Source organism: Chamaea fasciata, unplaced genomic scaffold (assembly GCF_029207755.1).
Source record: "Chamaea fasciata isolate MVZ Bird 193981 ecotype frontalis unplaced genomic scaffold, bChaFas1.0.hap1 SCAF_10, whole genome shotgun sequence".
NCBI classification, from domain to species: domain Eukaryota; kingdom Metazoa; phylum Chordata; class Aves; order Passeriformes; family Sylviidae; genus Chamaea; species Chamaea fasciata.
Window position 1 is genome coordinate 18,779,319 of NW_027094095.1, and position 14,869 is coordinate 18,794,187.

The following is a 14,869-nucleotide window of genomic DNA, read 5'->3' on the forward strand; positions in this document are numbered from 1 at the left end:
TTTATTCTAATCTGAATTAGTTTGTAGAGCAGTTATTAATAGGGTTAATCTTTTCGCCCTCAACCTGACTTACACAACTTTAATGCTAACAGAACAGAATTTGTTTTCGTACAAATGTAATGAATGTGATATTCACTCTCTCTTTCAATTTCTTTCTCTTTCCTTTTCTGTTTAGTAACTAGAACACATAATATGTAGAATGTATGCAACTATTATGATAAAATATGCAAGTATTGTGTGCACTGCTGTGGTGTCTCCATGTCCTGTGTGTGGATGAGAGCTCCCCTGTGTCAGTGGTGCTGCACAAGCACTTTTCACTGCCCCTCTCAGACTGAAAGTAAAAACACAGAGATAGCACATGAAGGCAAACAGTTCTTTGGAGAGGTCTGGGAAACAGTCAGTCAGCTTGGTATACTGTGGTATCCCTGTGTATTGCTGCAGTTCTGTGATCTTTTTTAAAAAGTATGGAAAATGGACAAAAGGCTCTTGTTATGCACATATTCTTTCAAATACAATCTGATGATACCTCTCTCAACCTACTAAATTCTGAGTTCAAAACACAGTTTAAAGTCACTCAGTGCTGAGATTGCACATATAGATAAGATGGGAATATTTTCTCTTACACTATGACTCTGGGTCAAACATTTATGTTGTGACTTCACTTAATATCAGTAGATATAGCAGGGCTTAATAAATTTTTTTTTCTCAATACTGGCCCTCACAACTCAGTACTTAGTATTCATACTTTATAAAAATCAAAATGATATGCCTTGAGATTGCTGGTGAAATCATAAGTCAGTTGGGATACATAACTGAGCAGACTCTTGCCTGTAGAATGCAGGATTTTGTTTCCTACAGCTCTTGTTCTGTCTTAAAATTTGAATGTGCAGAAATATTAATTCTCTTGTCTTGTTTACTGCTGCATGCCATCTTTTCTGTTCCCATTACTGACTCTACTGATTACTATCATTGAGAGATAATGAAACTATGTTGAGAATTGTTAGGGAGTAGAGGGTTTTCTTCTTTTACTTCCATGTTTGTTGTTGTACTGATTTCACCCATCCATTTTATGCAAGTTGTTGGGAATAAAGTGAAAGAATGAATCTACCTTACTTTGAGAGGAGAATACTATTCAGGAGGTAATGCACTTCAGGAGTTCTTTCTGCAGGCAATATCCAGGCACTCTGGATTACAGGACGATGTGGTTTTCACATGCAGAAAGGTGGAAGGGAGCAGTGTAATGTGTAATGTATAATGTGTAATATGAAAGAAGACAACTCAGCAAAAAAAGTGTAGGAACACAGAATAGTGGAACAGATGGAAAGAGGAATGAAATTGAGAAAAAAAGGCAGGCATAAACATAATTTTCAACAATAATAATCAGAACACAGAAAAGAAAAAAGTAACTATTAATAGAGTGCCATCGTGGGGCCAACTAGATCTTAAGAGAGCGTTGTGAGGGGTCTCTTAGGTCAGAGCTCCTCTTGTGAAGGGTAAGTGTGGTTACAAAATGAATTCAGTAAATGTGGGAGAAGGTGCACAGGATGAGTGGGAAGGGGCGTGGATTCATCTCTACAGTATTGTTTTTTCCAGAACCTTTGTTGATTATATTTAAAAACTTTGTGAACTGATCATAGGCCAAGAATCATTCTCATCCATACATACCCATTAACTTTTCATACATAAGAAGTCAGAGGGTTTTGAAATTTAGGCAGTGGAATCTGCCAGTTATTAGACTGAAGGTTGTGCCTGTAGTAAGCTATTTGTTGTTCAACACCATTGATTCTTTTGTACAGAAAGCACTCTGAGATCAAGAGCACAGTCTGACCACATTTGTGAGCTAAAATAGTACTCAGAAGAACAATAATTTGCTGTTTATTTCTCAGACCTCCTGATAAGGACAGCAAAGGCTAAAGGATAGAGCAGCACAGTGAAAAAGTGGTTACTCATAGTAGTGGATGGCCCATGTGCTGAAAAATAGGGCTATTGTAATGGAATAGGCCTTGTTTCCACAGGCTACTTAATGATGTTCCTAAGCCCTTTCTGAATAGGGCCTTGCAGGGAAAGAACAGAGCTGAATTCTTATTTTGAAAGTTTTAGTGAGCCCTAGGACCTATAAACAATGCTGAAGTATTCCACTTCATAATATTAAGTGTTTGTAATCCACCCAGTTATGCATTAAAAAGAAAAGTCATATAGAACTGATATACTTCCAGTCACAAAATAATATCAATATATCAGGAATATCTTGAAGCTATATTCAATGAGTAGGAAGTGTGTGTATTGAAACCCTTGAGTAAGTTAAATGGCAGGTCTTTATCATGTAACATGATGCATATGATAAATAATCTGGAGAGGGATTTCAACTAACACAGAAATTGCCTTTTTTGACTAAAAATAGGATAATTTCTGCCAAGATAAGGTATTCAGTTGGCAAAGTAATAACGTTTGTAAAGACAGAACAGATGGAGAGTAGTTTAACAACATGAATGAATCAGGAATTACAATATCAACTTCTGTTTTCAAAGTTTTCCTGAATATTTAGTGGCTTTCTTTAAACTAGATTTGCAAGAATAATAGCTACAATGAAGCTGCAGAAGCACTGAACCTCATGCAGTACTGCTGTAGCTATTGTGGTCTCTGCAGAGTGTTTGTTGGGTAGTTGGCTACACAGTTCGGTGACAGCATATCCATTATACCAGTAGGGCTTGGCTACAGTCCTAGCCCTACACATGTGGCTGACAGCTCTGTTTTTTCCATTAGTATTTTAGCCACTTAAAGAAAAAGTATCTGCCCAAGAGTGTTATGTAAGCTCATAGTAGAAATGAAAAATGGAAATGTTATTGCCTCTTTTGCACATTAGTTATGCTGATGCTATTAGTTTTCAATACAAAAGGAGAAATATATCTAAATCTATATTTAATTAAAAAGTATTAAACTTCACCATAGTGTCATTTAAGAAAAAAAAAATCAAAGTTGGGGAACTTCCTGTATCAGTTAATTTCTTTTTATACTTCCGATTCCTTTCTGTTGGTCTGTAGATATTATAGATTGTATTTTAGACATGTCTACAGAGTAGTTGTGAGTTACCTGAATTAATTTTGTATGAGGTTCTGTATGAAGTGTCAGGTGCTCTGAGTACCTGAAGCAAACTAGCTGCATCAGGATGTAACTCAGCAAAGACTAGTTTTATCCTGTTGGGAACTGTGATCCCAGTGTGCATAGTACCACCAAGTCCCCAGTACTCCTATACCTTGGCTGCTAACCAGCATTAAAGCAACCCCTGTGTGCCTCGGCCACACTGACAGTGTGCTGTGGATGTATCTTCCTGTCTGCCACATACACAGCTCTGGGTGATGGAAACTTCTGCTGCCTGAATTCTTTACCATTCTTCCTCTTCCATTTTTCTTCACAGATAACAGAGGTATAGAATGAGGTACACTCACTACCTCAGCTGCCACAGCTATAAAAGCAGGGAGACCAGGACCTTGCTGCATCCTTTTCCCAGATGCAGAGTTTGATTCCCTAGTTTTTAGTTCTTCTGTTCCATCCCTTCACCCCTACTGCCTTCCTGCTTGGTCTTGCTTTGAATGTCTTTGTTTACTTTTTGATTAAATTAGGTGTTCTTGGAATCTTAATCCAAATGTACTGGGACCAAAGACTAATCAAAGCTTGTGTGATTTTTCCTGTATAGGAAATGAATGAGTTCCTTGGCCTGTGTCAAAGTCTACTACAATTCCTTATTTTTAAAATTCTTTCAAAAGAAACAAAAAACTCTTCCTTAATTGCTTCCATTTAAATTTTAAATTCGGTTGTTTTTGCACCCAAGAAGAAACTGCAAACATCCCAGCTCCTCTTTTTTGTGCCTGTTGATCCTCATACCTCCCCAGACACCTACCAATATGAAAATTGAAATACTTCCCAAATAACCCCTCCACAAAAAAAAAAAAAAGAAAAAAAGAAAAAATCAAAAAAAACCACCCCAAAAACTATGGTTTGTTAAAAGTTCAATATTTCTAAGAACAGGAATCGCATTAAGTCATCTGAGTAACTGGCCAAAAATTGTAACAGGAGTGAGATGGATGCCAAGAAACAAGATGGATACCTCTCACATAATAAGCACATAAGCAAAAATGCTTAAGATAGTCTGCTTTTGAAAATAACCTATCCACACTCATGTGAATATGTAATAGAGCTTTTACTATTCTTAAAAAATTCAAAAGTCTGCTTTCATATTACAGAATTTTGCTAAAAAAGTTCCCTTGTGAAATTGTCATAAGTGCTTTTTAATCTTGAGGATTGAAACATGAAAGTAGTGAAAAGATTTTAACTCAATTACCCTTTTCTTACAGAATGATCAAGAGTCAGCCTCAGGAGTACAGTTTCATTCCTCGAACATGGATCTTTCCTGCAGAATACACACAGTTTCAGAACTATGTAAAAGAATTGAAGAAGAAACGTAGACAGAAAACTTTCATAGTCAAACCAGCTAATGGTGCAATGGGACATGGGTGAGTTCTGAGTTAACTTCAGTCTTCTGACCTGTTAAGGTGAAATCCAGTGCTATTTACAACATTAACAGAAATAATTTTGTATTAGTAAGAAGACTGTATTTTGAGTTGTGTGAAAATCAGTGTATCGGGTGGAGGCTTCACAAGCCTTAAATAAACTCAAATAATTGCTAAGAATACAGTTATTTTATTGTGAATTTTTCTGCTGTGCTTAGATTTGTAGGGTGAGATTGTATTGGGCATAAATGGCAGGGTTTTTGGTGTCTGGAAGCTGCAGGGATGTCGTGTGGGAGGTCAGGATCTTTCACAGCTTTAAAACCAGCCCAAACACCCCATTGTGTTCCCAAACTACAGCCAGTCAGAGAAGCAGAAACATGTTTGAGAGCAGCAGCCCCAAGGTGTAGGAGAGACAGAGGAGATGCTGTTGAGGATGTGGCTGGATGTACACGCTTGGAAGCAGGGCACACCCCTGAAGAGACGGCAACCTGCAGCTGAGTTGAAGAAGTTTTGTTTGTGACAGGGCTGCACAGTAAATCAAATGAGATAAATATTGCAATTGCATTTTTAATTCTTTTTTTTAGATATTTTGGTTATAGCTGTTATTGCTTTTAATATCAATTTGAATTATACAATATAGTAAAGCTCTTAGTTTTTCAGCATATGTCAGAACTACTATAGAAGTAAAGCCCCTAAACTTTTCCATTTCCTCATTTTTCAGTCCTCTTGATAAGGGCAAAGATAAGCTGAAGGGAAAGGTACCAGCATAGTTCAGAGAAACTGGAAATACAGAAATACTGAGCTTAATCTATGCCATCCTCAGTCATACAGATCAGTGTCCTGCTTTGCTAACTTCATCACCTAAGGTTAGCGCTGAAAGTTCTTTGCAGCCTGTACCTCAGGCAGAAGTTGTGACAAAGACTGGAAGTCTATTTTTAGAGCTGCATGGGGAATAATCACAGAAGCTGGAGACTGGTCGTTCTGCCAAACAATTTCTAAGTGTAGAGCAAACCCATTATTACAAATTGTTGAATCAAAGCAAGCAGAAAGTTACTGTGGAATGGCTCGTTGCCTTTTTTCATCTAGAAGCACAATAAAGGACAGGAAACCAAAAGCCTTGTAAGGGAATGGAACTTTTTCTCTGCCCTAAAAATCAGATATCTAAGTCTCATTCTCTTTGTAGACTTTAGCCTCACTACTTGGCTGGGTGACCATGGTTGTCTATTTCAAGGAGTAATGTCTAAGTTTTAAAATTACTTTTGTTTTTACCAGGATCTCTTTAATAAGAAATGGAGAAAAGTTACAAGCTCAGGATCACTTAATTGTTCAGGAATATCTTGACAAACCATTTCTTATGGAAGGCTACAAGTTTGATTTACGTGTGTATATTCTTGTAACCTCCTGTGATCCATTAAAAGTATTTTTATATCATGATGGACTGGTGAGAATGGGCACGGAAAAGTATCATCCCCCCAGTGACTCAAATTTGGTAAGTTGGAGTTTGTTCTAATTTATTGCCCAGGGTTTAGACTTTAACCTGTGTAGTGTACTGTTTGCAGGTGGTAAAATTAAATAAACTGGGACTTGAGTTCATCTGGATAAACATCTGCATTGTCATTGAAGAGAAAAAAAATTATGTGAGAGATACTTAACACATGCTTTTCTATCAAAATCACAAGTATAGCCACATTATTGCTTATGTAAACAAATTTTGTATGACTTTGCATGTATGTATGCTAAAGAGTTCAAATATATTCTAGAGGAAAGCAAAAGATATCAAACCAAAAATTAAAGAAAATCATATCACTTCAAGAACAGGCACATTGCTTTTATGTTCATCTGAGCCTGAGTCTGGGGTGGCAGGTGGTAATAAGGTTTATCTCCTGCTAGATCATTGCTTAGTATCCACGAAGTTTGGAGCCTTTGCTGAGGGTCCTGCTAGGTTTCAGCTGTCATGTGGGAACTTAGGCAGAGAGAAGAAGCACTGCAAGGGACAAGGGCTCACTGCAGTCCCTGAACACAAGGGAATCTCCTGCTGATGTTGCTGTTTGTCAGGGATTGCTTCAGCCGGGACAGGAGTATGTACTTGGCAGCTCTAGTGTGATTCAGTAGGGCTGCCTAGAAACATAGAGAAAACCAAGAAATGGTAAGGGACATGCTAAATATTTTGCACAATTTCCTGCTCTTGTTCCACTGTGTAGCATGTAGCCCTGTTGGGGGGTGTAAACCTTTGTCTTTTGTCTCACACCAAAATGCAGATGTCTAAGAAAGATGTAGATTTGCAGCAGTGGAAGGTATTAGTAGATTCATGTTAATTATACCTCACTCTGTACTCCATTGCTTTTAGAGCAGCTTCCGTGTAATTAAGTAACAGAAAAGACCATAGAGCCTTTTTGCCTACATGAAACTTAAAATTGTGATTATCTCTTGGTGTGTCTTTGAAAAAAGCAGGTACAGTTTGAAGCCCAGTACAAATGCTATATTTGGAAGTGTTCCAGTACTATATTTGGAATAGTTTGCTTTTAATATTTGTGTATTGCTGCTAATCTCAGCATTAGCAGCACTGAAATATGCTCTGAGCGGATAAACAGAGCAGGCAGTTGTTTCTGTGTTCTCAGAACTGCTCATGCTGGAGGTTGTCTATTGTGTGGAATAACCTGCTTGGCAGTAATGACATTGTTGTTTGGACGATATTTTTCCACAGTGACATTGTTCCGAATAACTTTGGACTATCAGTTCAGATGCACAAACACTGGGGGTTTTTTTGGGGTTTGTTTTTTTTTTTGGTAGTCTAACAAATAATTACTTTTATCTGAAATAATTTGAATTTAATGGAAAGATGACTCAAAACCAATAGATTTCAGAATGATTCTTAAAGGAGTAATGAAGCCATGGGAGAAATTCATTGCTTCTAGTGCTACTACAATGTACTGTTAACTAGCTTGCAATTAAATTGATTGGTTTTGGTAATTTCATTAAGTCTTTTAAAGATAAGGAAGTGTAGTGAGAAAAATGACAGCAGAAGGCTTGTGTTATCTATTAAAGATGAATTGGAACAGAAGGCTTATGGTCACCTTAGAATATCATCTACTCTCATGTATGTAATCAAACATGACAGAGAACTGTCACTGTGATGAGGACAGGCATCACCATTGTGAAAGTGAAAAGCTGAATTAATCTCTGGGAGATAAAGTAAATGTACAGATCACAATTTATAAATTGGCCTTGGAAAGTGAATGCTTTCTTTAAATTCAACTGATAACGTGAGTCTATTGCTGGTGACATTTTGCTCCATAAAGGAACTGTAGCACTCAGTCATTTATGTAAAGTATGTTTTGAAATTTACCTCCCTCTGATGTATGGCTACCAGCCAGTTAAAAATGAGCAATTTTGGCAGATATCAGCATGGCAGATGAGTTTATATGTAAAAGATATTTTAAAGTATCACTATCATGAGAACACTTCTCATAAATAAGCTGCAGTGAAAACTGAAATGTGGGATTGTCTATGAAGCAGATGTCAGAGTGTTTTTTAACACTTTTAAAATAGCAGTTCAAAATACCATCTTTATTGTTTGCTTCTTGAGGAATGTAATCATTCTCTAAGTTATGATAATTACTCTTTACTTTTTTAGGTAGTTGTTTACATACAGACCTGTAAAAATGGCAGATGCATTGTATTATCTAACCAGATGTGGAGTGGTAGGTCACTGCAACTGGCTTAAGTAGAAGCCCAGGTTTTGTTGTGAAAAGGCTACACAGCATTCAGTCATGAAATCTCCCAGAATCAGAAGCATTAAATCTGCACATAGTGTACTTGCAAATATGAGCTGTTTCATTATGTCATTATTGATTTAATGTAATTTTTTCTTTACGTGATTTTGAGTTATTTTAGAATTGTTTTTAAAGTTTTTAAAATGTCTTTTCTTCCTTCTTTTAGAGTCAATTGTATATGCATCTGACTAACTACTCTGTCAATAAACATAATGAACACTTTGAACGGGATGAAACAGAAGACAAAGGAAGCAAACGCTCTATAAAATGGTTTACTGAGTTTCTAGAAACAAATAATCTTGATGTCTCCAAATTCTGGAGTGATATTTCAGTAAGATAGACTAAAGTATTTTTCTTTATTTTGTGTATTTTTAGGAAATTAATTGCTTATTAAGTGAAATTTAAAATGCTAAAGCATGAAACACTGTAGTTTAGTAAATGGTGGTGTTTTCTCTCCTGATGACTTTTTCTGAAACAAATCTCTGCAGGAGCTGGTGGTGAAGACTCTGATAGTTGCAGAGCCGCACGTTCTTCACGCTTACCGCATGTGCAGGCCAGGACAAGCACCAGGGAGTGACAGTGTCTGCTTTGAAGTCCTGGGATTTGATATTCTGCTGGACAGAAAACTAAAACCATGGCTGCTAGAGGTAAACCTCTTTACAGAGATGTAAAGTAAGTTTTTAGGGGTAAAGTTAACTAAGCCCCAGCAGAATCCATATCTGTGTAAGAAAACTTGCTAAGAAAATCTGTGCACGGTTGTTGAGTACATAAATGGTGCTTTTCTGCTGCATCCATACAGAAGTGCAGTGATCACCTCGCAGTGATTTTTGATCCTGAAAGAAAGGTAATTGTTTTCCTGGACCAATGTTGCTTTTCAGATGTCTCTGAAAGTTTTAATGGAAAATGTAATGGTAATGTAGTTGTTGTCATAGCTAGAGGACCTTGATTATAGCAAGTGGGTGCTATGTAGATTTTCTTCATGAGTGTGGCTGTGTAACGTGGCTCTGGTAACTTTTGTGGATTTATGCTCTTAATCTTCTTGTTTTTGGGGATATATGTTCTTTTCCTCTCCTGTGCTTTTAAAAAGCACTGCCATAAACAGAAAACTCATTTGATACACAGGAAATTCTGCAAATAGTATGATATGATAGGACTGGAAGAAACATTTCTTCTCTGATATGTTAGTGGTACAATTAAATTAAGTGGTGCTCACACACATTTTCAACCAGGAGTGTTTGAGGTTTGTCTATTGTTTCTTATATTGCCCTATTAATAACATATAGATGAAGTTCATTTGTGTTTTTTCAGGTTGTCTTATTTCATTCTGTTAACTGGTTGGGAGACTGTGCAACTTGGGCAATGAAGCAAATGTATTCAAAATCTCTATTGACAGCAAGCCATGAATATGATTTGGCTACGGATGAACAAAATGTACACAATTAATTTACTGAATTATAACCTCATTTGCAGGCCATTAATACTGTCAGCAGTTGCTTTGTCGTGCTTATTTCTCTCAGGGGCTCATTATAATTTTAATTAGTAAAATAAAATTCCTCCACTGTTGCCATGCAGACATAGCATATTTGGTGGCTTTGATGTTCTCGCCAAAAGCAGCACATGACATGAACTTAGTCTGTACTACATCCACATCTTCTGTTTCTGTCCAGTGAAGCTTGCTGTCCCTTTGATTTAGCACTGCCCTTCCAGATTATCATCTATAGGTTGCCTGTAGTTTGCATATAACTGTGTGTAGTTATTTAAGTGCAGACTGAAGGGTCTGTGTAACATTTTATTCAGCCTTGTAGGAAATGCTAACAGACCAGTTCTGTGAGAGGTGGCAAGTCAGCTGGCATAGGGAGTCCATTCTGAAGGACACCTCTCTGTCTGCTCTGATGTTTCCATGAGGTATGGAGATTTTGGGGTTTTGAGTCACCACCCTGATTCTCAGAGGAGAATCATACAATCCCAGACTCTTTGTTTATGAGGGAGTAAAGTAGCAAATGCTCCTCTGGTATTTTGAGTTGCTGGAGAATACTTCAGGACTTGGAATTGTGTACCTGGTTATCATTTTTTTAAAATACAGAAGTCTAAGTATTTCCTTTTCTGCTTTTGGTAATACAGGTATTCTTCAACTTATGTCAGACATTTACCTATACTAACCAAAATTTCAAACTTTGAAACTTACTCATTTTGTACACTCATTTACTGTTTTTTACCTTGCTTGTTCATGCTTTTTTGCAGCACTACCAACAGACTATGTAGATGGAAGGACACTGTATGTATGCTGTATATAGTGCAGTAAAATTATATAGTGTATACATAGACTATACACAATATATATAGTCTTTGTATATATATATGCACATATATAGATAATTCTTTTTTTCTAAAACACTTCTGGCTTCTTCCACAGATTTCCACTCTTATCTCCTTCCACCATTTCCCTCTTGCCAAAACACCCTTAGGGGAGTGAATCATTCTTTCTAACAGTGGTAACATCCTAATCACAAGGCCCTGAATGTTCCCAGCGTTATGGGAAAATTGCCAAAATAGGATTAGGATGATTAGTTTCATGTTTCCATCCCTTATGTAGCTTTTCTGTTATAAAGATAGCTTGAGAAACTATTAAAAGAAATAAATTGTGCAACATATTATAATGACTCTGCTTCCTGACTTGACTTTTGTTTATATTGCCTTGATGCATTGTAACTCTCCTGCTCCTTGATGCTACTGAACTTCCGGAACCTTCTACTGTAGTGTATGTTGTGGGAAATGCATGATTGCCATCTTGTGGCACCAAACGTTGCTGGCAAGGATCTGTGCAGCTTCCATCCTTTCTGAATAGCAACAATGACCTAGATCTCCCTTCAATTCCCAGGAAATCCAGTTTTACTTTTTGACCAAAATTTCCAAGTTAGTTTATTTTATGTTAAAAAAAAAAATCATAACATTGAAGTTCTTAGATGGAGTCTAGCCCTGTTCACCCTCATTATATTCAGTTAGGATCACAAAGTTGTGATCATTGGAGAAAAAGATAACATGCATTTTAATAACTTCCCCAGGTGTAGGGTGCCTAACTTCCCTTGTGATTTACGTGGGCAAGGCAAAAGAAACCTTAAATACATATTCAGAAATTCATTATTTAGTGTCACTAAGCTAGGAAAATCTGTTCAAAACATAGTTATCAATCCAGGTGAAATGAATGTGAACATCTTAAACCAAGCAATTATTGCTAATTCCTATTAATGAAGTAGTTGAAGTTCACATACACAAACTTTCTGGCATCTACTTGTTTCTCTTGTATTATGTTTGCCCTGTCTGTACCCCTGTAAGTTCAGAGGCCACCATGGGGTAGGAAAAGTCTACTTCTCCAAAAAGAGATGGGCAGGTGGTTTTCAGTGTCTTACGCTCTTAACCAGGAAGAACAGACTGTTGGTGTTGAAGTTTTATTTGTCTTTGCTCTTAATTTCACTTTGCTCCCCCCATCCACTGTTCATGTTTTGGCCAGCAATTCCACATTGTCTCCAAGTTTTACCACAAGTCTTTTACATCTCCTGGAATCATGCCATGTGCTTTCTTCGTTACCTCTAGATCCAATATTATCTAATTTACAAGGTTGCAATCCTGTAGTGAGCACAGTTTGGCCACTGGCATCAGTGTCTGGATTTTCAAGGCCTTTGCAATCATTTGCTTGTACTTCTGGGGTCCCTCATACAACCCTGATTATGACAACAATCTTCAAGATATGCCTTGCTGATAAAATTACTGATGTTATATTAACACAACCTAGTTGTGCATGTCCTGGTTCTCGGGTCACTGAACTCTAAATAACCATCTCCCAGCTGACAGATGCATAGACAATGGTTTGGTAACCAGTTATTATGAGTATCTATTGTGGCATATCACTAGTACGTTTTCAAGATCACAATGCCACAGTCTTACAGATTAGTCAGCACAACTGTATTTATCGTCTTCTATGTGATGTGACAGTAGATGAACAGGTCAGTCTAAAGAGGTTGGTCAGTTAAATATTTGGGTGAAAGTCTTCAAAAAAAAAATATGTATAAATCTTTTCACTATTTCGGACAAATTTTCAAGATTTTTCTTTCAACATCAGATCTCACTGCTCACTTTGCCAGTCTGTCTGCAAAAGCAGCAAAGGAGTTGATTTCCAAAGCTGAAAGGTCGCTGTCAGTTATGATGGGGCAGCTGGAACTCAGCAACAGGACACTGGGTGGCACAGCAGCCACAATAGTTCTGTCCCACAGCTGTACAGGCTCTAAGATTCTCTAATATAAAGTGCTAAAATAAAATAAACTGCTTTTGCCTTCTGCTTTGGGCATGCAAACTCTATCCCACTTCTGATTTGTGTGGGGCTTTCACTTCTGAAGCTCTTTTTAATCTGTCCCTTCTGTAACCAGCGCTGCTCATTCACTCTCAGGATGAGATTCCTGCTTGCCATTAGCACCCATTACTCAAGTATAAATTTTTATACCAGTCTGGAAAGAATTCCTAGAATAAATCATTATTCCTCCTCAAATCTTCCTGAAAACTGAGGTTCTGCACGGAGTCTAGAGCTTGTCAGGGTTATGGGATGGCTGGTTGAGGCTCCTGGCTGTCAAGCATATGATTTAGTCTCACTATGAGATTCCCAGTTGCATTTTCCTTGTTTCACTGTATTTATGGTACCATTTTTAATCTCTTATCTTGTACTTAGCTTATAAGCTTTTTGTTGCTGAGACTGTTAATTATCTTATGTTTTCACACTATGTACTGATTCAATAACTTTGATCTCTATGTGTTGCTGTCAAGTGTATCTGAAAAGTTATTTAAATATGCTTAAGAGGAGTTTGGATTAGAGCCTCTTTCTGCTTTCTGTCCTTGTATAGTTGTTACTTTCTAGAGTAATATTTAAAGTTTCTTTAAATACTGGAAAAGACTTTAAAGACTGGAAACTAGGAAAGAATTTAACTCTTTCTGTGCTGGACCATCATGGCATGGCACATCATCTGTTATGATGTGTTTAACAGCACTTTGTGTGGTGAATTTTTTCTGGTGGCAGCAACCAAGAGTAGATTAGACTGAAATCACAGTGGCAGAACTTAAATGGTGTTCACTGTAAATGTCTGGATAACCTGGTGACTGAAAGGGTACATTTCCCAGCTCCCAGTATCTGTGACACTCAGTACTCTATTTAAAAAATATACATCTGGAAAAGAACTTCTCAACATGTATTCTCTTAATCTCTCTGTATTTGAAAGAGCCAATTCCACAAAGGCTTTTACAATAGGTGTGTTCCCAGTGAACCTCAACATTCCTGAGTCTTCTGTGTCTCTCTTTTTTTCAGATTAATCGTGCCCCAAGCTTTGGAACGGATCAAAAAATAGACTATGATGTAAAAAAAGGTGTTCTGTTAAATGCATTAAAGCTTCTCAACATACGGTACCTTGTCCTCTTTTCTTCAGTCTGGCTCTATTTCTGTTGCTTTGATTTTTTTTTAAATTTTAATTGGACTCAGAGAAAATGAAAAACCCTTTTTCCACCTTCATATTTTCAAACTGTAAATATTTCCCTTGCTTTCAGTTTTGCTATAGAAATTAATCTAAATTTAATTTTTCTTCATGTGTATGTACTTGCAAAAATGAATGGTAATAGTAATTTTTGTACTTTTAAAAAAATTTTTCAAACACATCTTGAAGCTGGCATATTTGTGCAGTCATGGGGTATGTGGCCATAAAGGAAATCGCCTTGAGTGATAGTTCACATTCAGTCAAAAGCCATACCCCTCTAGAGTAAAACTTTGCTGCTGAGATATGTGGAAAAAATTCTACACCTCAGGAAAATAAATACAATCATGTTTGTATGTTAAATTATAGCAGAGAGTCAACACAGTAGCCCTAAAACTGAAAATATTATAGCTATGAAAGTTATTATTAAAAAAAATCTTAATGAGTGTTTCAATTATAATTTTATATGATAAACACATGACTGACTGGAAAATACAGATTATGTACTTGATATGTGAGTGCATCTCATTTCGGCTGCATTGAATTGACATTTCTTAATATCATCTGTGTTTCAGGACAAGTGATAAAAGGAGAAATTTAGCCCAACAGAAGGCTGAGGCTCAAAAAAGACTGTATGGCCAAGGGCCAGTGAAAAAACTGTTGCCAGGTTCCTCAGACTGGGAGAAGCAGCGCCACACACTGGAAAGGAGAAAACAAGAACTGGTAGGAAGGGAAAAAAGTGCTGTTTCTTGCTCATGGTTTATACTCTCTTTTGTTTTAATTGTCTTACTTTCTTGATTTGTAGAAGGAAAGACTTGCACAAGTACGTAAACAGATTTCCAAAGAGGAGCATGAAAATAGACACATGGGGAACTACAGGTGAATGTTTTTGACTGTATTAGTAGGAAGTAGTCAGTGTATTCTTTAGGAACAGTGGAAACAGGTATTTGTGGTAGATGATAATTTTCTGCCAAAAATGTGTAGGCATTTATAGAAAATATATACATGTACATCAGGTATCTTTTTTCAGATGGTTCTTTTCTTGATTCCAGTTTTTTTCATGCACTTAGGAATTTATATG

At 36.9% G+C, this 14,869-nt stretch overlaps 1 protein-coding gene across 4 annotated transcripts in view; it reads left to right on the plus strand.

Annotated features, from left to right (window-relative positions):
• TTLL7 (tubulin tyrosine ligase like 7) overlaps window positions 1–14,869 on the plus strand; it is a 65,972-nt gene that overhangs the window by 23,387 nt on the left and 27,716 nt on the right. For all 4 annotated transcript variants that reach the window (XR_010722469.1, XM_066192570.1, XM_066192568.1 and 1 more), the window contains exons 6-12: window positions 4,353–4,511; window positions 5,781–5,997; window positions 8,448–8,612; window positions 8,770–8,928; window positions 13,629–13,723; window positions 14,364–14,511; window positions 14,594–14,667. Coding sequence is in view for 3 of the 4 variants with exons in the window: in XM_066192570.1 (XP_066048667.1) it covers window positions 4,353–4,511; window positions 5,781–5,997; window positions 8,448–8,612; window positions 8,770–8,928; window positions 13,629–13,723; window positions 14,364–14,511; window positions 14,594–14,667 (1,017 nt within the window). In the remaining variant the exon portion in view is untranslated. The remainder of the gene's footprint in view (window positions 1–4,352; window positions 4,512–5,780; window positions 5,998–8,447; window positions 8,613–8,769; window positions 8,929–13,628; window positions 13,724–14,363; window positions 14,512–14,593; window positions 14,668–14,869) is intronic.